Source organism: Agelaius tricolor, unplaced genomic scaffold (genome assembly GCF_023055355.1).
Source record: "Agelaius tricolor isolate 1412-34295 unplaced genomic scaffold, bAgeTri1.0.p SCAF_38, whole genome shotgun sequence".
Taxonomy (NCBI): domain Eukaryota; kingdom Metazoa; phylum Chordata; class Aves; order Passeriformes; family Icteridae; genus Agelaius; species Agelaius tricolor.
In genome coordinates this window covers 3,041,734-3,063,744 of record NW_027269298.1, presented here as the reverse complement: position 1 = coordinate 3,063,744, position 22,011 = coordinate 3,041,734, and the positions used below count along the sequence as shown (strand labels likewise).

General features: G+C 48.0%; 1 protein-coding gene across 2 annotated transcripts in view; it reads right to left on the bottom strand.

The window, feature by feature from the left end:
* Nucleotides 1–22,011, bottom strand: part of COL5A1 (collagen type V alpha 1 chain) — a 136,826-nt gene that overhangs the window by 49,245 nt on the left and 65,570 nt on the right. For both annotated transcript variants that reach the window (XM_071453943.1, XM_071453942.1), the window contains exons 10-21: nt 18,735–18,776; nt 18,473–18,535; nt 14,097–14,171; nt 13,178–13,270; nt 10,211–10,267; nt 9,316–9,369; nt 8,681–8,734; nt 7,055–7,108; nt 5,819–5,872; nt 5,280–5,333; nt 3,457–3,501; nt 508–561 (exon numbers count right to left, since the gene is read on the bottom strand). In XM_071453943.1, the coding sequence (XP_071310044.1) occupies nt 508–561; nt 3,457–3,501; nt 5,280–5,333; nt 5,819–5,872; nt 7,055–7,108; nt 8,681–8,734; nt 9,316–9,369; nt 10,211–10,267; nt 13,178–13,270; nt 14,097–14,171; nt 18,473–18,535; nt 18,735–18,776 (699 nt within the window). The remainder of the gene's footprint in view (nt 1–507; nt 562–3,456; nt 3,502–5,279; nt 5,334–5,818; nt 5,873–7,054; nt 7,109–8,680; nt 8,735–9,315; nt 9,370–10,210; nt 10,268–13,177; nt 13,271–14,096; nt 14,172–18,472; nt 18,536–18,734; nt 18,777–22,011) is intronic.

The window sequence follows — 22,011 nt, the reverse complement described above, 5'->3', positions numbered from 1 at the left end:
GATGGGATCTGCTGGATAAAATCCCACATGATCTGGCCTGGAATATGAAGGAGCTGCTTCAGATTAAGCAGTGACCCCCTGAGCTTTGGGGTTGGGTTTTTAAGGTCTGGGATCCCAGAGCAGCAGAGATTTAGGGACAGCCCCTGAATCAGCACTTCCAGGGATGGGATCTGCTGGATAAAATCCCACATGCCCTGGCCTGGAAGATGAAGGAGCTGCTTCAGAGCCCTGAGGCAGCAGTTAATAGCAAAGGCTCTGTGTTAATAACTCTCATTCCTCCCCTCCAGCCTGAGCAAGGAGTTCATATTTACTCAGGTGGGGCAAATCTGCCCTGCACGGACGTGACAGCACTGAGGATGGGGGGAAGGCAGAGCCGCCAGCTCCTTTTGGGACCCCACTGCTTTCCACTGCCCAGATGTGGCAAATCCTGCAGCTGGAGGCTGTGCTGGGGGGGCTGGGGTTGGGGTTTTGTCTGGAAGGCTCTGGGGAGGGCAGCAGGGAACTCACCGGGGGCCCTGGGGGTCCTGGGGGTCCCTTGGGGCCCAGCAATCCTCGGGGTCCCTGTAGGGGGAAAAACTGGGTTAGGATTCCCATCTGAGGATGAGCATCATGCTGGGCATGGACACAGCAGGGCTTGGATGGAGCTTGCAGGTGCTGCAGCAGCTCCCCTGAGCTACAAACTGGGAGAGAAATCCTGTGGGCACAGACCCTTCAGTAAATATAAATATAAATATAAATATAAATATAAATATAAATATAAATATAAATATAAATATAAATATATAAAATAAAAATAAATATAAAAATAAATATAAAAATAAATATAACTATATAACTATAAATATAAATATAAAATTATCATATATTAACAATAAAATATTATTTTCTATATAAATAATAAAATAAATATTAAATCATTATATAAATATAAACATCAAATATTATATATTTTAAAATTAAATATAAAGATAAAATATTATAAATATAAATATTATAAACATAAATTATGATTAATAATATAAGTATAAATATAAACATTAATATAAACAATAATATAAATATAGACATAAATAAAAATATAAATATTACTAATTATAATTATACTACAGGCATCTATTCCTTGGGTTGTAACAAATTTCCCTTGAAAAAAATTTAAAAAAAAATTAATTTAATCCTACTCCTGGATTACCCTGTAAACCACACTCTTTGCAGCCAAGTCATTCCAGCTGGGAATTCATGAAGGATGACCTGAGAACACCAATGGAGCATCCCAAAAATCCCTCCAGACTGAAATTTTGCCATGGACAACCCACACAGCTCAGCAAGGCTGGCAAGGGTTTCCATAAATGTTCATTTTTAAAGGCTTTGGGTCCTCCAGCATGAGGGTTTCTGCTCTCCTGGTGTTTTCCTTCCATTCCTGCCTTTCTCACCAGATCCAGCCTGGCACTGCTGAAATTGGTGGGATGGGAGCCTCACATGGAATAAGGAAAACATGGCAGGAGAGTTTGAATGCCTGCAAATTGCTGGAAATCCCAGCCCAGCCCCTCCTGGAGCCTTCAGGGGATTTGGAGTGGAAGGAAAGGGGTGGGAGCACCCACTGGGAGCTCACTTTAATCACAGCCCCTTCCCTGCCATGGAATGAAGAAAACCATTCCTGACTGATGGGCAGATTTATCTGCCTGCCCAAACATTCCACAGCCTCCTTTTTGTGATGCAGAGAGGGCTGAGGAATTAAAATGAGGGCTGAGGAATTAAAATTAAACGTTACAGGGTGGAATAGGAGACATTAATGAAATGCCTTGGAGGTCGTGGGGAATTCAGACCCTGCAAGGAAATTGCAGTTTCCAGCAAAAACTGGATGAGTCCAAGGGTCCATCCCAGCCACTGGAGACCTCCTGGGCTGAAGCCTTGCATGAACCCAGAGCAGAAACTCCACTGGTGAGGGCAACTGGAAGGAAATGGAGCAGGATGAAGGGAAACCCATTTTGAAGTCCCACCACTGCCTTCAGCCACATTTGGAATGACTTTCTTCTGGCTGAGGGCAGAGAGAACAAACCCCCAGCTTTGGGGTGCGTGTATTTACAGCAAAATTGTAAATTTACAGCAAAATGCAATGCCACTGAATCCTTTATCCTGGCCACCCCAGAGATTTTTACTGGTGCTGCTAAAATAAAAATAAATTTCCCTGCGTGTGTGTGTTACCCTCATTTAAGCTGCTCTTTTGTTGCCGTGTTACCTGAGCACATAAATGCTTTTAAGAAGTTAATAAGCCATAAGTTATTGCTTGGACATGTGCTAAGGAGATAGCTGAGTTGATTAATCTTTCCCAGAAGTTAATCAGACATCTTGTCTATAATTTAGTTCCAGCGAGTCTGTAAATGCCAACCCTTCCCTCTCTCCCATGAACTGTGCCCAGCAATTCCCATCAATTAATCTCAGGCCGCCGTGCACAACAAAAATCAGGGATTTTGAGAGAAGTGGTAGGGAATGTTCTTTTCACAACAGAGGAAATGCATCCAGGATGAAACCAGCAGCCACACAGAAATCTGCAGGCAGCACGAGCAGTTTGCATTGCCAATAGAGTGAGAAATACTCAGAAATACTCATTATTAAGGGGAAAATGCCTTTTCAGAGTATTTCATTGACTCCCTGTTTGTTTTTTTCAGTGGGGCTCTCCTTGAAAGCATTTCTGTGGCTTGGCCCAAAGGGTTTGTCCAAGCCCTGTGGGATCTCCTCCATCCTTCCTTCCTGAGACCAGGAACCCCCAGCTCCTCCTGCAGCTGCTCTGCAGCACCTGGGCCCCAAACACTGGCAGAGAGCAGATTTGGGGAGTTCTGTGCCCTGGCAGCAGGATATTGACCCCACTGGAGTCAGACAGAAAAGTCTCCCTGAGCTCACTCCTGCCAGGGTTTCACCCTGAGGTTTATCAGGAGTCGCTGACACTGGTGACACTGGTGACACTGGTGACAGATGCCACTGCCCTGAGATCAAACCCTTTTCTCACTGGAATTTGCTATGGACACAAAAAAACCCCATATTTTATATTTATTTGCCGCACCTAATTTCTACCCCAGCCTGATTACCTCAATCCCAAAGCAGAGAGAAGGATACAGGCAGGAAAAATATGACATTAATTTAAGTTTTATATTTACAGTTACGATTTTCTCTGAGCAATCAATGAGATTTTTTTTCATTAAAAAAAAAACAAACCCAATCTAACAAACAAACAAAAGAACTCCCACCTTTGCAGGAGTGAAAATAAGTGAAAATTATTAATGAAAATTAACAAAGCAGAGTTGTTCCAGCATGGCCACTCTCAAATTGTTCATGTGGAGCTTCAAGCTGAGTTCAATCCCTGCAGGATCTCAGGGCAAAGCTGCCCTATGAGAGCCCTAAAAATGCCTTTTCCACCCCAAATCCACCCCAATTGCACAGAAAGGGGAGGGGGATACTCACAGGTTCTCCAGGGAGACCTCTGGGTCCAACTTCTCCATCATCTCCCTGGGCAGCAGCAGAGGCACAGAGAGAAGCAGCAAGAGACAGGAAAAATCCACATTTAATTTAACCTCACAGGGGCTTTGTCCTTTTTTAATAATATTTACACAGAAGAGCAGTTTTTGTGCAGGACTGACAGGGTTTCCAGGCCTTGGAAGCCTGAGGACTAAAATTGAGTTTACCAGGGACTAGAAAGGCCTGAGGATCCTTCAGAATTCCTGCTGATGTTTAGAAAAGTGGATTTTGCCACCACACAAGGGGTTGTAGACACAGCTCAGGGCAGGTGAGCCAAAACCCACAAGATTTGAGACCAAAGTGAATGGCAAGGCAGGGTGGGGATGGGGTTTGGGCAAATCAGAGCCCCTCAGATAAAACAGAAGCACCAAAAGGGTCACCCTGTGAGCCAACCCCTTGCAGCCAAGTCATTCCAGCTGGGAATTCATGAAGGATGGCCTGAGAACACCAATGGAGCATCCCAAAAATCCCTCCAGACTGAGATTTTGCCATGGACAACCCACACAGCTCAGCAAGGCTGGCAGAGGTTTCCATAAATGTTCATTTTTAGAGGTTTTGGGCCCTCCAGCATGAGGGTTTCTGCTCTCCTGGTGTTTTCCTTCCATTCCTGCCTTTCTCACCAGATCCAACCTGGCACTGCTGAAATTGGTGGGATGGGAGCCTCACATGGAATAAGGAAAACATGGCAGGAGAATTTCCTCCCTCCTCTCCCATATCTGCTGGGGTAAAACCCCAAAATGATCAAATGCTGCTTCCCCTTGGTTATTTTTCACCCCAAACCTGAGGCTCCCCCTTAGGAAACCAACCCCCTTGGAAACCTCCCTGCTGTGCTCCTCTCCCTGCTCTGCTCCCTCCTGGGATTTTCTTCTTCCCTTTGGGATTCTGAATTTCCTCCTTCCCCTTCCAGCTTTGCTCTGCCCAGCCTCAGAGCCCTGTACAGCCACAGTTAATTTGGCCTCCCCAGGCTGTGGAGAGTGATTGTCTGAGCTCTGCAGGGACACCCAGAGCCCAAAGTGGGAGGAAAACACCATGGGAGGGGATGAGAGCTGGGAAATCCACGCTGGCTCCTCAGGCTGAACCACACACCAGCATTTCTAAGCTCTCCCTTTAAACCAGAGCTGGGATCGCTTGATCTGGGCTTTGCTAAACACCCTCTGCTAGTGGCTGAAGGGAACAATTCAATCTTGGATTCCTGCCTCTGCCTGAAATTTCTACTCCCCAAATCTCGCTGCAATCCTCTGGATTTCAGAAATTCAGAAGCCACCGTTTCCTCTGGATTTCAGAAATTCAGAAGCCATCGTTTCCTCTGGATTTCAGAAATTCAGAAGCCATCGTTTCCTCTGGATTTCAGAAATTCAGAAGCCATCATTTCCTCTGGATTTCAGAAATTCAGAAGCCATCGTTTCCTCTGGATTTCAGAAATTCAGAAGCCATCATTTCCTCTGGATTTCAGAAATTCAGAAGCCATCGTTTCCTCTGGATTTCAGAAATTCAGAAGCCATCGTTTCCTCTGGATTTCAGAAATTCAGAAGCCATCATCTGTGAGCGATAAATTTGCTCTCTGGGCTATTTTCTTCTTCCCTTTAACAAAACCTGGCTTTCCTGACCAGATCTTTAAAGCCAAATTCTCCTTTCCACTTCAATTCCCACCTCCCTGCCCCTCTTCCCTTGCAGGGGAGGCTCAGGGACTGGGAGCTCCTGCCTGATGCTGCACCTGCTCCTTGTTCCCAGGTTTTCCTTGGGAATTCCCAATGCCCAGGCACACTTACCCTCTCCCCATCCTCTCCAGGAGCCCCTGGGGGGCCGTGGGGGCCTGGCTCACCCTGCAAAAACACAAAAAAAGGCAGAAAATGCTTCAGAGATGGTGCAAACACTCTGGCACTGGAAGCCACCAGGGAATGGGGAGGAACCAAGGCACGGATTTGGTTTTTCTGTCTGTGCTGGAGGCCCCTGTGCCCTCAGAGCTGCCTCTCTCTCTGCTCCAGGGAGGGGAGGGACACCCAGCCTGCCAAAACAACCACTTTCCCCCATTTCCCCCCGTTTTTAATTATAAATTGTAATTTCAAGCCATTCCCCACCCCATCCAACAGCAGCTTTTGCCTCTTGCTTTGGTTTTTCAGGCTGCATTGCACTAAGGTGATTTTTTCCACCCCATCCCAAGCTGGAGCAGCCCCAGGAGGATCCTGCAGAGGGATGTGAGGGCACTGGGACATCCCACGGGCTCCTAGGGACACTCATCCTCTCCTGTGCCTCGTCCCAGTCCCTCCCAGCCTCCTCCTCCTCCTCCCAGAAGTGGAAGAGCACTCACCCTGTTTCCCTTCTCACCAGGCAAACCAGCCAAGCCATCAAAGCCTCGGTCACCCTGAAAGCAAAACCAGTTTAAAGCACATTTTAAACCAGTTTAAAACCATTTCAAACACATTTCCAGCTGTATTTGAGTACCCTTCCCGTTTATTTCCTTTCTGTGGCAAGGAGGGAAGGATTTTCTCCCTCAGGCATTCAGCCTTCAGCTTCCATCAGACCAGGGATTATCTCAACGTTATGGATTAAAACAAGGGAAAAAACCCAAAAAACACTTCCAAGTCTGTGGTGGATTTGGTTTGTTAATTTGAGATTCTGTTAATTTGGAGATTTTTTTGGATGGTGTATTAATGAGTGTGGTGGGTTTTAGTGTTGGTTAATTATTAGTGTATTTCTTTTTTGTTGTGAGGTAGGATTAGGAAAAAGGTAAAGTAGGTTTAAAACTTCAAAAGGGTATAAAGAAAAATTTATTAACAGTAACTAATGAGAGAGTAATGAAAATTAGGACAAAATTAGGGTAAAATTTGTTATCATCTCATGTAAAAACTACCACATTGCCATTTGAAGCTAAACTCTTCCCTCTTCCCCCCAGCTGAAATGCTTTTCCATGTGGATTTCCAGCACAGCAGCTTCTTTCCTGCTTGATAATTCTGGGAGATCGCAGCAGAATTAAGGGATTTTGTCTCCAATAAAAAAAATTATAGCGGGGATTAAAATTCCTCCCCATGCCTCCATTTCCTCACCTGCTTAAGAGGTGGTTTTTGGTGGTTCTACTCTAGAGACTCCTCAGCCACTTGTTCTGTTTGTTTTTTTGTAATTGGGATTCTGAAGCATTTGTTCTACAACTGCAGCGTATTTCGTTCAGCAGGTTAAAAAAGTGGCATAAAAAAAAATAAAAATTCATTCATCAGGTTAAAAAAGTGGCATTAAAAAAAATAAACTTCATTCAGCAGGTTAAAAAAGTGGCATTAAAAAAAATTCATTCAGCAGGTTAAAAAAGTGGCATTAAAAAAAAAAAAAGAAAAGGAAAAATTGAAAAATTGCTATTCTGCCTTCCAGGAGTGAGTTTAACTTCCCTCCCTTAACCTCCATGTCCCATGAAGGCTTCTTGTCTTCACAGGAGCCCCTGGACCAGCTCACAACCTCATCCAAGCAAGCTGGGCTCCTTCTCCACGCGTCCCTCAGCTCATTCCTGCTGGAGAGAAGGTGCAGATTCCCCAAATCCATAAAAACCTGGCACTACCTTTGGTCCTGTCTGGCCTGGCATGCCCCGGGCGCCGTCACTGCCAGCTCGTCCCTGCAACAGAGACACCAAAGTCAGATCCAGAGGGTAACACAGAACCACAAATGGGGCTCTGAGACAGGGTTTAGTTAGGCCAGAGGGAGGGTTTATTTAAGTCAGGCAGCTCCTCTTGGTGAGGGAAAAATCCCTGCTCTGTGTTTGAAGCAACATCCTGGGGTTAATGAGAGGTGGGAGATGAACGGCAGCGGAGCCACGTCCGTACATGGGCCGTGGTCGTTGGTTTTATGTGAGAAAATAAAATCTCCCAGCACATTTGGAGAGATGCTAATGATGATGGCTGCAAATTAAAATGGGAGTTTCTGTTTCCAGGAAGGCAGAAGTGGGTCACACACAAGACTTGCTCGTTCCTTCCTCTGGCAAGTTGAGTCATGGTGAGCCAGAGGGGGGTGAGAAATAAAAATCAGGAAACAGAGCAGGGTTTACACCTGATCCATTCTTGGGACTGGATTCTCCTCACAAACTGCCAGGAGTGGGGACTCCAAGCCAGTTCAAAGCAATACCAGGGAGCCAAAAAACCCTGGGATAGAAGAGTGGGATGAGCAGCTTTGAATTCCCCCACACTGCTCAGATTTTAACTCCCATCCTTGTTTCTGTCCTCCCAGATTTTAACTCTCCTCCTCACTTCTGTCCTCTCAGTTTTCAACTCCCATCCTCATTTTCATCCTCCCAAATTTTAACTCTCCTCCTCATGTGTGTCCTCCCAGATTTTAACTCCCATTTTCATTCATGTTCCAAATTTTAACTCCCATTCTCATTTGTGTCCTCCCAGATTTTAACTTCCATCCTTGTTTCTGTCCTCCCAAACTTTAACTCTCCTCCTCATTTGTATCCAGAATTTTTACTCCCATCCTTGTGAGATTTTAACTCTCATCCTGATTTCTGTCCTCCCAAACTTTAACTCTCCTCCTCATTTGTGTCCTCCCAAATTTCAACTCACAGCCTTCTCTCCTCTGAGATTTTAACTCCTATCCTGGTGCCCTCCCAGATTTAACTCCCACCCTGATATTTGCACCCTCCCAAATTTTCACTCCCATCCTGGTTTCTGTCCTCCCAGATTTTAACTCTCCTCCTCCTGTGTGTCCTCCCAGTTTTCAACTCCCGTTTTCATTTGTGTCCCAAATTTTAACTCCCATTCTCATTTGTGTCCTCCCAAATTTTAATTGTCATCCTTGTTTTTGTCCTTCCAAATTTTAACTCCCATCCTGCTTTCTGTCCTCCCAAATTTTAACTCTCCTCCCAGATTTCGACTCCCAAATTCATGTCCTCCCAAATGTCAACTCCCATCCCTCTCTCCTCCAAAATTTTAACTCCTATCCTGCTGCCCTCTCATATTTTAACTCCCATCCTTGTGCCCTCCCAGATTTAACTCCCACCCTGATTTGCACCTTCCCAGATCTTCCCTCCCATGCTGGTTTGTGTCCCCCAGGACGGCCGAGCTCAGCGCGGCCCCGGCTCTTGCGCAACGCCCTCGGTGCAGAGGAATGGGAGGAATTGTTTGGCAGCAGGAGCAGTTTCCAGCAGCAACTGCAGCTCCTGCCTGCTCAGCACAGCTGCCAGGACACTCACCCTGCGGCCTGGCTTCCCTGCAGGACCGGGAGGACCCTGGATGCCTCGTGGGCCCTGCAAGGAATCGAGGAGAGAGGAAGAAATGTCACCTCAAGGAAGAAATGTCACCTCAAGACCCAGAGATCAGTGCCCACTTCAGGCACTGCTGGGGCTCTCCAGGGCTCCAAAATGAATCCCTGGAGCAGAGCCTGTGGTTCCAAATGCACAGGGAAGGGGCTGAGCATCTCCAGGCAGGAATTGCAGGTGTTTATCCATGGGGAAGGTTTTGCTAGCAGGTGGTGGAGATGCATCCCATAAATCACTTCCCTTGCCATCAGAAAATGGGAACTTCCCCTCAGTGCAGGATTTAAGGCTTGGAAGAACAATATGCTGAGCATTAGTGAATTCTCCACACTTCAAATTATCTTTTATGTACAGGACTCCTCCGTGGGTGTTCTTCCAGGAAGGGAGCTGCAGAGTTTTACACTGTTGGCTTCAAACCACGTCCAGAGCCTGCATCCAGACACTTGGAGGGACATTTCCACTCCAAACACGTGTTCCCACAGCCTGACTGAATCCCTGCTCCCCAACAGCCTCTCAGGCAGGACTGGCTGCTCCACCCTCGTTTCTCCAGCTCCCCCCAGTTCCACACTCACCTGAGGTCCCATTTCTCCAGCTTCTCCCTTCAGTCCTCCACTGCCCGGGGGTCCCTTTGGACAGAGAAGAGGATTTATTATATTTTTGCTCCAAGAGAACCAGAGAAGAAGATTCCACATTAAGGAAAAGCCATTCACGGATCCAGAGCCCATAGGGAGCTGGATCAGCTGGGTTGGCTCCATCCTCACCATCTCCATCCTCAACAATTCCATCCTTACCCGCTCCATCTACGCTATTCCATCACTCCCCATTTCCATCCCCCAGTTCCGTCACTTCCCAGTTCCATCCCCCAATTCCATCCCCCCAATTCCATCCCCTAGTTCCATCACTCACCAGTTCCATCTCCCCAGTTCCATCCCCCCATATCCATCACTCCCCAATTCTATCACTTCCCAGTTCCATCCAACCATTTCCATACCCCAGTTCCACCCCCCCAATTCCATTTCCCGTTTCCATCACCCCAATTCCATCACTTCCCATTTCCATCTCCCCAATTCCATGTCCCAGTTCCATTACTCACTATTTCCGTCCCCCCAGTTCCATCACTCCCCAATTCCATCTCCCCATTTCAATCACTCCCCATTTCCATCACTCCCCATTTCCATCCCCCCCAATTCCCTCTCCCCATTTCCATCACTCCCCATTTCCATCCCTCCCCATTTCCATCCCCCCCAATTCCCTCTCCCCATTTCCCTCTCCCCATTTCCATCACTCCCCAATTCCATCTCCCATTTCCATCCCCCCCAAGTTCCATCACTCCCCATTTCCATCGCCCCCATTTCCCTCTCCCCATTTCCATCACTCCCCATTTCCATCCCTCCCCATTTCCCTCCCCCATTTCCCTCTCCCCATTTCCATCGCCCCCATTTCCCTCTCCCCAGTTCCCTCACTCACCATCGGGCCCGGCCGCCCCGTCAGCCCCATGGGTCCCGCTGGTCCCCTCAGTGCCAGCTGCAAACACAAGGACAAACAGGGCTCACCTTGTGACAAAGCCACCACTGAGCCACCAGCCACAGCTCCCTCCACACCCACAGACCCCTGGAGCAATGCCCACATCCCCAGGGAATTCCAGACCCACAATGGGCAAACAGCTTCTCCTTGCCCAGATTTGCTGTGCCCCATCCCTGGAAGTGCCCAAGGCCAGGCAGGGACACTTGGAGCCACCTGGGGTCATGGAAAGTGTCCCTGCCCATGGAAGTGCTTGGAATGAGATGAGCTTTAAGCTCCCTCCCATCCCAAACCATTCTGTGATTCTATGAAAGCCCCTGGACTGTCCATGAATCTGCTGAGAGGACATAAATATTTATGACCCCACTTCAGTTCAAGAGAAATTTTTTTCTTTATTGTCCTGGTGGTTCAATTTTAGAGGAATTTTTCCCTTTTTTCCTTTGGTTAACATCCTCCAAACTGAGCTCCAATTCAAGCTGAACACAGGGGGCTTTTAGCTCCATAATTAAGGAGTCGTGTTAACCATGCATCAACCCAGTAATTTCCACGGTGGGAAATGGAGCTGGGCCATGCTTTAAAACATCCCTCAGACAATTTGTTCCCTCGTGACAATCCAACACTTCCAGAGAGTTGTAATTATCTGTGTACTCCAGTAATTAAAATCTACCCAGTGACTGAGCTTGGAAAGGCAGAAATATTGCACAAATGCTGGGTTCTGTGGCATCTTTTTACAACACCCCATTAAAAGGGAGATGCTGTGAACCACTGCTGGCTGCAACAACATTCAGTGCCTAATGAAAGCCAAATTTTAAAGGGATAAATCAACCTAATAATGCAATTAACAGCAGTGATAATGAGAAAAAAAAATCCCAAAATAGGAAAAGGTTATGCTTGCTGCAGGAGCCTGTTTTCCAATCCTGTCATATCCTGTAGTTCCTTACAAAAATGACATTTATTTCCCTTCCCACATCATGGTTTTCAGCCAAAATGTTGAAGTTCACAAAAAAATTGATTTTTGTCCTCTCTAGAAATATTCAACTTTTCATCCATAGCCCAAAAGTTACCCAGGATTTATTTGGGTTTTAAATTTTTTTCCCCAAACATGAAAATTTAAATAAAAAGGAAATTTGAATGAGGGGAGGGAGGCTATTTATTTTTTGGTAAATCACAATTTTCAGCAGGGAAAAGAAAAAAATAAAAGAACAAAAGCAGAGAGCTGGAGAAAGCAGGTGCTTCTCATGAAAGGTTTCTCAGGTCAAACCCTCTATTTCCCAGGAAAATAAAATGCTGATGGAAAAACGCTGGGCAGGCTGGAAATTAAGACTGACAAGGTAACACCAGGAACATAATCCAGGATATTATTGGCAGCACAAGGTTAATGGACAGGAAAATGCAGTGGCTGGGAGGATCAGGACTCTGCCTGAATCTGTAAAAAATCCAATCTAACTCCTTTGGAAAAGGATGGAAAGCAGAAAACTCCCAGTTAAGGCAAACACCTCCTTAAAAACCCACCAGGGGCAGGTGCCACGCATGGGGGTAGAGCCCAATGGAGTTTATCCCATATAAAGGTGAAATAAATTGAGTTTTTAGCTTCTTTAAGCCCCCAAAAAAATCTGTGTTAAAATCTGCAGGCAGCTCAGAGTGACAAAGCAGCTCCAGCCACACATCCCAGCTGCTGCCAGATGTGAGCTCTGGAGCTGTCCCCAAATAAAACTGTGTCCCTTTGGGAACTGCCACCCTAAAAAATGCTCTCCTTCATGGCAAGCGTGTGTTTGCAGCAGAATTGGGTCCCCTTGGGGCAAACAGAGCAGTTTGGGAACTGTGGGGTTCCCAATCTCTGGTTTTTAACATCGGCACTCTGGAAAGCTCCCATGAGCTCCAGGGGAGAACAATTTCAGAGCTCCACTGGCTAAAAATGCAGTTTTATTTTGGAGAGATGAGTGCAGAGCCTTTCCCACTGAGGTGCCCATCCAGGCAGGGAGTGGGAGCTGTGCTGGGAATGTGCCAGTCTTGTTTCACCAGGGAGCCAGGGATGATTTGGACATCAATCAATAAGGCCATCCAAGGAAAGAAATGTTCCAGGCATGGTCACCATGTATTCCCAAATAAATATATTAAATTACAAATCTGCCTGTTGAGATTTTGGGAACAGCTTCCATCTGTGACATAGGTTTCATTATGAGGATTTACTGGGGGCAAAACCATACAAAAATAAGAAAATGCTTTGAGAACAGCTGCTTATAGGGACCCTCAAAATAAAAATATGCCAAAGCCAGCGGGTCTGCCAGAGATCTGCAAGAAATTCAAACCAGCTTTCCATCAGCTGGTTGTTAATAAAACCCCAAATCATGCAGGTGCAACCCTGTGGCAGGTGAGAGGTTCCACCAGCAGCACTGGGGACTGTTGAGGATTTTTTGGAGGTTGAGTTTTTGCATGGCCACATTCAGCTGATGCACAATCCAGCCTGCTTGCAATAATGGACAATGGACACGTTCAGAAACAATCAATAATGGACATGTTCAGAAATAGGGTCGGTATATCCCTGAGAAAGATGCAAGAAGAAGAATCATCAAGACTCAGCAGGTTTGTCAGCAAGCTTGAGAAAGTGAGAAAAAAGAGAACCAATGGGTGGGCCAGACAACCACAGCAAGACGCGTGAAAAACTGAAAGATCCAATCAGGATTCTATTTCAGATGAGTGAACAGCTGGGATTAACCAATCATGTATTAGCCAGAGACGTGTGGACAGTAGGAAGTTATTATAAACACAGCTCTTTTGGGGATAATAAATTTGGCTTCACTGGATCGTATCGATCATGGTGCGACGTCCCCTCCCTGACCCTCGGTATGAGAGGATTGATTCTGCTGCTGCAGGGAGCCCTGGCAGGGGCTCCCAGCTGGCCCCAGCACTCACCCTGGCCTGCTGCAGGATGGCCTGGGCCTGGGCCTCCTGCGCTGACACCATGGGTCCCTTGGAGCCGGCGTCGCCTCCGCCGCTGAAGCGGAACTGGTGGGAACGAGGTGGGGACAAAGCAAGGTCACAGCTCTGCCCCTGCAGCCTGCCCAGCCTGAGCCTGAGCAGCTCCATTCAGCATGAGTGCCCTGAGCCCATCCCAGCCCTCCCAACCCATCGCAGCCCAATCCCAGCCCATCCCAACCCATCCCAGCCCATCCCAGCCCATCCCCATCCATCCCAACCCATCCCAGCCTTCCCCAACCCATCCTAACCCATCCCAGCCCTCCCAACCCATCCCAACCCAATCCCAGCTCATGCCAACCCATCGCAGCCCATCCCAACCCATCGCAGCCCATCCCAGCCCTCCCAACCCATCCCAACCCATCGCAGCCCATCCCAACCCATCCCAACCCAATCCCAATCCACCTCAGCCCTCCCAGTCCATCCCAACCCATCTCAACCCAATCCCAGCCCAATCCCAACCCATCCCAATCCATCTCAGCCCAATCCCAGCCCATCCCAGCCCAATCCCAGCCCATCCCAGTAACCCCTGGGCTTGTCCTGTGCAGAGCCAGGAGTTGGACTCAATAATCCTGGTGGGTCCCTTCCACCTTGGGATATTCCATGATTTTTATCATTATCCATCACTTCTGGAAATTTTAACCTGTCTGTGCTTTTGACTAATGAAGGAGCTCCAGTGCTTTGCAGCAAAAAGTCAATGTACAACAGGAACCACCCATATCCATCTTTTCCCTCAAAGAAAACATATCCTTGGGGTAAAGGAGATGGGAGATTTCTGCAAGAAGGAGCATTAACCAGCAGCAAAAGCAAGAAATCTGACTCATTTCAATCCCTTTGTAGTTCGGTTTGCACTCACAGGCAGCATAAGCATTGTCCCTGGTGGTCCTGGCAATCCATCAGCTCCTGGGAGACCTGGGCGTCCAGGTGGGCCCTGAAAGAGGAAGAAATTAAAATAAACTTCTAAAATATCATTTTGGTTCTGTCCATACATTAACAGCTGTAGTTATGTCAGGATATTGTCATGACAGGGATAGAGTTGGTGGGAATCCCAATTTTTTCTTCAATTTCCTAAATTCCCTCCAGTTCCATCCTGCCCCTGCTGTTTCCAGGGCCTGCCTCGTGCAGTTTTGGAGGAATCCAGGTCCCTGCAATGCTCCAAGACAACAGAATCAATGTTTAGAGTTGGATCTGTTAAAATCCATTAAAAAACCCCAAAAATAGATGAAACTTCCTAACTCAGTGAGAGACAAATGGAGGGAGATAAATTCATTCCTGCAGATGTTCAATCAGCTGGGTCATTTTATTTTTCTCCCTTCTTTTTTTTTTTTATAAATTATTTTAGTCCTTTGAGGCTCCTTCCATTGGAATGGAGTGATCCTGTCAGGGGCTGCAGATCAGCCCAAATCCATGGATCTCCACAGAGAGGAGGATCTTTACCTGGCACTAAAGCAACGAGTGGGCAGCCAAAGATCTATTGATGAAGCCACAAAAAAAAAAATCAAATATGGCCAATTTTCCCTGGCAAAAAGTTGAGGTTAACCCAGATTTCCTCCTCGTTCCACCAATCCCATATGCAAATGAGGGTGACATCAATGTGTGTGGCTAATTGCAATTTTCACAGCACTTTAGGGCAACAGGGATTTGACCACATCCCAGCAAGGCCAAAAAAGCCCCAGTGCTCCTTTTGTGGCCAGCAGGTTGGGATTAAGAACTTGGCCACTCCTTTAGTTAGGAAACACCAACAATAAATCAATTTATAGAGAACTGGCTCTCTTGGAAGGGCAAGCAATGAACATTTTTGTAATTCTTGCTCTCCTCAACCTGCCTGCAGCCTGTTCAGACCCCCCAAAAAAAATGTAAATACAAAATCCTTCCAAAAATCTCAGGCAGGGGGACACCAAAAAGCCAGGAAGTCCTAAGGCCACCCCACAAAGGAGGTGGGGTAAAGGTGGGAAAGACAAACAGGCAACAAAGTGCCTAAAAATCAGAATATTAGAATAAAACAACCCAGCAGAGCACCGAACCAAAGGATTTGGTGCTTTAGCCTTGCCCCACGCCCTTCCAGCAAGATCTCCCCACTCCACATCTCTCTGCTCCCTCTTCTTCCACGAGGACCAGGCACCATGACCAGCCTGGGTTAACAACGCTGCTCCCAGGGGCTGGAGAGGCAGGGAAACACCAGGAAAAATCCCAGCAGTGCCCAGGGGGGGCTGCAGAACTCTCCAGAACATCCAGGCAGGCTGGACAGCCACAGTTTGCTGAGCCTGGCCCACGCCAGAGCCCTCAACCCCACTGAAATCCCACCCCAGACCCATCTGTTGGAGCAGAAATGGCACCAATCATTCAGGCCAGGCTTGTTTTATATGATAAACCTTCTTTTCTCTCCCTCTCCTCCTATAACTCCAGCCCTGCCTATGATGGAGCAGGGCTGAGCTTGTTTATCTCTCCTGACAAGTGTTGATGCAGTGCTTTTACCCATAAATGCCTCTTTTTGTTTCAGCCTGGGTGTGGGAGGTCTTTTCCTGGTGGAATGGACCAGCAGAGGGGGGGTGAGCAAGGAAACACAGGAAAATCAAACCCATAAAGCACTTTGGAAATTTAAATTCATGAATGCCTGGGAGAAATGCAGCCTGCCAGGGGCTGGGTGTAAATCTGTGTGCCTCTCCTTGTGGAAATGGGGATTTGCTGAAATACAGCAGCCATGCAGGGATGGCGACTTCAAATTGTGTTTGAAATGCAAACCCTGGGGTAGCATTGCCATGGAAGGGTTAAACTGAAACATGGGGTGTCTGTGTGGGACCACGGTGCTGAGCCTCAGCATTCACCAAGGGTCTCTCTCTCCCTGCTTGTTGTTCAACCCTGGTCAGAAAATTACATAATAGGAGATGTTTCCTGCAGTTTTGGGGGTCTCTGATTTAAGGGAGCAGCTGGAAAAAGCAGCACCCTGGAAGCCCTCAGGAGCCTCAGCATTCCCCAAGAGTCTCTCTCTCCCTGCTTGTTGTTCAACCCTGGACAGAAAATTACATAACAGGAGATGTTTCCTGCAGTTTTGGGGGTCTCTGAGTTAAGCGAGCCCTTGGGAAAAGCAGCACCAGGAAGCCCTGAGGAGCCAAATGAGGATTTTTAGGGATGCTTTTTAGGGATCCTGTTGCACTTCTGAGGGGCAGAACTGTGCTCAGGGCAGTGATTCCCTTGGGATTCAAAGCCTGATGGCTTGGGAAGGTGAAGATATTTTGTGATGAGCCCCAGAGCACCCAGGCCCCCGAATTTCCAAGCAAGCAGCAGGGTGGGTGAGGGAGCTGCAGTTTGCTCCAATGCTGCAGCTCACCCCCTTCCAAACAACACATTTTCCCACTTCCTTCCTGCCAGTCTGGAGCCCCCATGGAACAGCTCTCTGCTCTCCTCAGTGCCATATTTCCTCCTTCCCACTGCTGCCTAAGTCATCCCAAAGCATCCTGAGGCCTCTGGAACCTCCCACACCCAGGCTGCTCCTCAGCTCTGCTGCTGACACAAACTCCTCTGTGCCTCCTGATCGTGGAAGAAGCTTTAAATAAATAAAGCTCTTTCTTTTTTTTTTTTGTCTTTTTTTTTTTCTTTTTTTACAATGAATAAACCAGAGCTAAATGAGTGTTGGCCAATATTAACAGAGCTGACTATTGTTGGGCTGTTAATTCATTGCACCTGCCTGAGAGCAGATAAAAAAAATCTCTTTATCAGATGCTGGGAATGTTCCTCACTGTACCCAGGGAAGGGTCATGTAAATTCATGAGCTACACTCTCAGGGTTAATAATAAACAAATTAAAAGAGGAGCTGCTCTAATTGAAAAGGAGGGTTTTAATACATTTGCAGCTCCTGTGTGAGTTCATCACTTCTCTCTGCACCCTGTGCTGGGTTACACTCTGCTCTGGACACTGCTGCAGCCTGTCCTAGAATGCAAATTATTCCTCTCAGAGTGGCTGCTGCTGCTGCTTGGTTCTGCAGGGCTGTTCCAAGGGAGCTTGGCCAGCAAATATCTGCATCTGCCTGGCCAGATGACAGCAGGAGTGTCCCCTGTCCCCAGGGCCAGCATCCAGCCTGCCAGGAGTGCAGCAGGGGAAGGGAGAGCTGAGCATCACAGGGATGAGGCCACAGGGGAAAAACAGCACCCTGGAATTATTCAGAAGCCAGAAAAGGATTTTTGGGGCTTGCCCTGGACCACTGAGAGATGCAAACCAAGACAGGGAAAACCAGCACCATGGAAATACTCAGGATCCATATGAGGATTTTTAGGGGACAACTGAAAGATTCAAACCAAGAAATGGATGAGGCCACAGGGAAAAACAGCACCCTGGAAATACTCAGAAGCCAAATAAGGATTTTTAGGGGACCACTGTGAGATGCAAACCAAGAAAGGGATGAGGCCACAGGGAAAAAAAGCACCTGGAAATACTCAGAATCCATATGAGGATTTTTAGGGCTTGCCCTGGACCACTGAGAGATATAAACCAAGACAGGGATGAAGCTACAGGGAAAAACAGCACCCTGGAATTATTCAGAAGCCAAATAAGGAATTTTAGGGGACCACTGAGAGATGCAAACCAAGCAAGGGATGAGGCCACAGGTAAAAACAGCACTTTGAAAATACCCAGAAGCCAAAAAAGGATTTTTGGGTCTTGCCCTGGACCACAGAGAGATGCAAACCACAGCCAGCTCAGCTCTCTCTGTGAACCCAGGCTGCAGGGCTGGCTGTGTGGGCAGCAGTGCAGTGCCACAAGGGTTAAGCCAGGCCCAGGAGCCCCCAGGGCTGAGCCTGGATCGACTTTCTGAGCTGGCAGGCAGAGATGGATGGAGCTCAGGCAGGGCCCCTCGTCCTCAATCATGTCCCAGGCAGCAGGAATGGCATTTCTGCTCCATCAGGAGCAGTGCAAAGCAGGGGAAAAGGGGGAGTGCAGCAGCCACAGGGACCAAGGAGGCAACAAAGAACCTGACCTAAAACAAAGGCAGTGCCCAGGCTGGGGACGGTGCCATGGGAATGTCCCAGCACCTCAGGAACCTGCCCTGCCCTGTGTCCCACCATGAACCCCTCTGGGAGCTGCTCTCACAGGATTTTAACAGGAATTTAACAGGATTTCAACAGGATTTCAACAAGATTTCTACAGGATTTCAACAGGATTTGAAAGCTCCAGGGATACCCCCCAGCCCCACCAACCCACCCAAACTCCAGCAAAGAGGAGAAAGCCATGGGCACTCACCCTCTCCCCTGGGTCACCCATCAAGCCCACGGGTCCAGTTGGTCCTGGAGGTCCTGGAAGGCCCTGGCAGAGAAAAGGGGGGAAAAAAAACCCTAAGGCACGAGAGAAAATGTGTTATTATTTGTAGCAGATTTCTACGGGCAGCAGGAAAAGCTCTCTGTTTATTTTTGCACCACAAAATCCACCCCGAAGCTCCCTCTGTGCACGTGTGTGGCAGATGGGAGCAACAGAGCCCAGGGAGCAGGGGGAAAATGCCACTTACTGCTGGGCCTTCAGGACCAGGGGGGCCTTCCACCAGCATTCCCTGAGCAGGAGGAAGGAAAAAAAAGGGATTAGACACATCCACAAAGGCATTTTGTCCACAGGGAAATGCCCGGTGCTTGAGCTGTTCTTAAATATTTCAGCTCTTGCTGCTGCTGCATGGAGACATCCCAGAGCTGGAGGGTTTGCACTGCCTCTGGATGACTTCTCCCAGCGGTGCAGAGCATCATGGAAAAGCCAAATAATGTGTAATTAAATCCCAAATAATGTGTAATTAAATCCCAAATAATGTGTAATCAAATCCCACAGGCCAGCCCTTACTGCCAGCATCAGCCCCAGCACAGCATCACCTTCCCCAGCATCACCTTCCCCTTCCCCCTGTGCTCAGAGCCAGGGAAAAAGCAAATCCTGGACTTTGTCCAGCCTCGATGGTGCTGGAGCTTGAGGAAAAAAGCTGTTCCTAGCCCTAAAGAGCTTAACAAGAAGTTAGCAATCAAGTTGCAAGGTGGTTTTTAAGTGATTTTTTTCCAGCAGACTGCACGCTGTGATTTCCTCTGTGAACGTAGGAAATCACTGTGTGGGAAAAATTCTGGGATATTGTTACTCCAACCTCTTCAATCTAAATATTTTGTCATCACTTTAGAGCAGATCTATCATGCACTCAGGAAAATTAAGGTTTGGTGGTTTTTTTTGGTTTTTTTTCCCCATCATGAGTATGTAAAAGGCAGGAAAGAAACTCCCAATCCACCTGGAAATGCTTTCCAGAAGGTATCAGGGGAATGGTTTGGGAAGAGCTCTGTCCCTTTTATCTCTGAGATAAAGCAGCTCAGGTGGAGTCAGCAATTCCCAGCTCACCTGTGGCAAACAGGGACATTTTTCCTAAGGGATGAAATCCTGTAAAAATCAGTGGATGAGCAGCAGGAGCTGCTTTGGGGTCACCCTAAATTGTTCTCAGACTCTGGTGCCAAAAGCCTCAGCTGACCCCACTCCAGCCGAGCCGAACGAATCTGAAATGTCTGCAGGAAAATCCAGGCATTCCTGCCCCAAAAAACCACACTCCCAAAGCCCAGAGCAGCAAAAAATAACCTCAAGCAGCATGCCATGCCCCAGCCCTGCTTCCATCAGGGCTTCTGCACCAAAAAACGCGCGGCCAGCTCTGTTCTCTGCCCTTTCCTGGCGTCCACACTCAGCACCACAGCGTTTCTAAGCTCAGAGAAGAGCAGGTTCCCGCTGCAGCTGGATGTGAGAGGGGGAATTTGCTGCTGCCACCACAGAAAAGGCTCTGCAGCTCCTCACAGGGAGGAATTCAGGTCATGGTCATGGCCATTGCAGCTGCAGCCATGGAAATATTTCACTGGTGGGAGTTAGGGGTGAGTTCCACACGCGAGTCCTCAGGGAAACCCCAGAGATCCCAGCACATGGACACCCCAAAACCTATCCTCCTTGAGATCTCAGCATATGAAAAACCCAAAATCCATCCTTGTTGAGCTCCCAGCTTATGAACACCCCAAAATCCATTCCCAGCATATAGACACTTCAAAATGATGGATTTTGGATGGATCTTCTTGAGATCCCAGCATATGGACACCCCAAAATCCATCTTTGTTGAGATCCCAGCTTATGAACAACCCAAGATCCATCCCAGCATATAGACACTTCAAATGATGGATTTTGGATGGGTCTTCTTGAGATCCCAGCTTATGGACACCCCAAAATCCATCCTTGTTGAGATCCCAGCTTATGGACACCCCCAAACCCATCCTTGTTGAGATCCCAGCATATGGACACCCCCAAACCCATCCTTGTTGAGATCCCAGCATATGGACAGCCCCAAATCCATCCTTGTTGAGATCCCAGCATATGGACACCCCCAAATCCATCCTTGTTGAGCTCCCAGCATATGGACATCCCAAAACCCATCCTTGTTGAGATCCCAGCATATGGACACCCCCAAACCCATCCTTGTTGAGATCCCAGCATATGGACACCCCCAAATCCATCCTTGTTGAGCTCCCAGCATATGGACATCCCAAAACCCATCCTTGTTGAGATCCCAGCATATGGACACCCCCAAGTCCATCCTTGTTGAGCTCCCAGCATATGGACAGCCCCAAACCCATCCTTTTCGGGACCAGTGGTGGCACATTCTGGTGTGACAGGTTCTAAACCAGGAATTAATCGGGGTGCAGGGAATCCCAGCCCACAGCAGCAGGAGGTTTTTGGGGGGCTGCTGTGAGCACACACGGCACCAAGGCTCTGCTCCCCAGGACACTCCTCCCCAGGGGGAAGGGTCAGGGATAATTGGCCCATTTGGGATGCAAACATCCTTGGCATCTTCCCATATTTATCTGCTGGTTTATGTTGAGCTGGGGCCTTGGGGACATCTGGAGATTCTCCTTGGCAGGAAACCTCCCATGTTCCCATGGATGTTCATCAATGGGAGCAGTGGGAACGTGGCAGGGTTTTAGGGACAGCGCCAGTGGGGTGATCCCATTGAGGGAGGCAAGCCAACCGTGGATTTGGGATTGTCCCAGGGGAAAACAGGGCAAGGGTTCCACTTCAGACACGTGGCAAGTGAAGCCAACATCCCCAAACCAGCCCAAAACCCTGCTGCAATTCAGAGGTGCTGAGCAAACCCTCCCTAAAAGGGAGCACCAGGGTCCCCCCAGAAGGACAGAGGGCTCTGAGGAGGTGCCAGCAGCCTGGTGACCCCACAGCTGGGATATTTGGGATCCCTGCATCCCTCCTGCCCCTGCCCTGCCCCGCTGCCTCCAGCAAGTGTCAGCACAGAGCAAGGATTGAAGGACAGCTGGGTTTGAAAGGCAAGGAGTGAAAATCCACCAGAATCCAACTTTGTGCTTGGGTTTTATTTCCCTTCTCCTGCAGCTCCCATCAAAAACTGGGGAAAAAAAAAAAAAAAAAGAAAAAAAAGAGCGCAGCAAATCCGAATTTCCCTGCTCAAGAGGAGCTGCAGGGAGAGGGACAAGGCAGCATTTGGTCTTGTTTACTTTCTGGCAAAAGCCATCCATGCTCCAGTGTTTTGAAATAGCAAAGGCGGCCAAATTCCTTCTGGATGATTAAACTTAACTATTTTGTTTGCTTTGTAGCTTTTCAGGCTGGGTTTCTGCCATCGTCTTCGTGGGGTCTGGCTGCCCCCCTTCCCTTCCCTTCCCTTTCCACCCCTCTGATAAGGAAATCGCCAGCTCCTCCTTTTGTTTGCAGAGCGAGAGACCCAGAAAGGAAGAGGAGGAGGGAAAGGGTCAGAAATGTTTTTACAA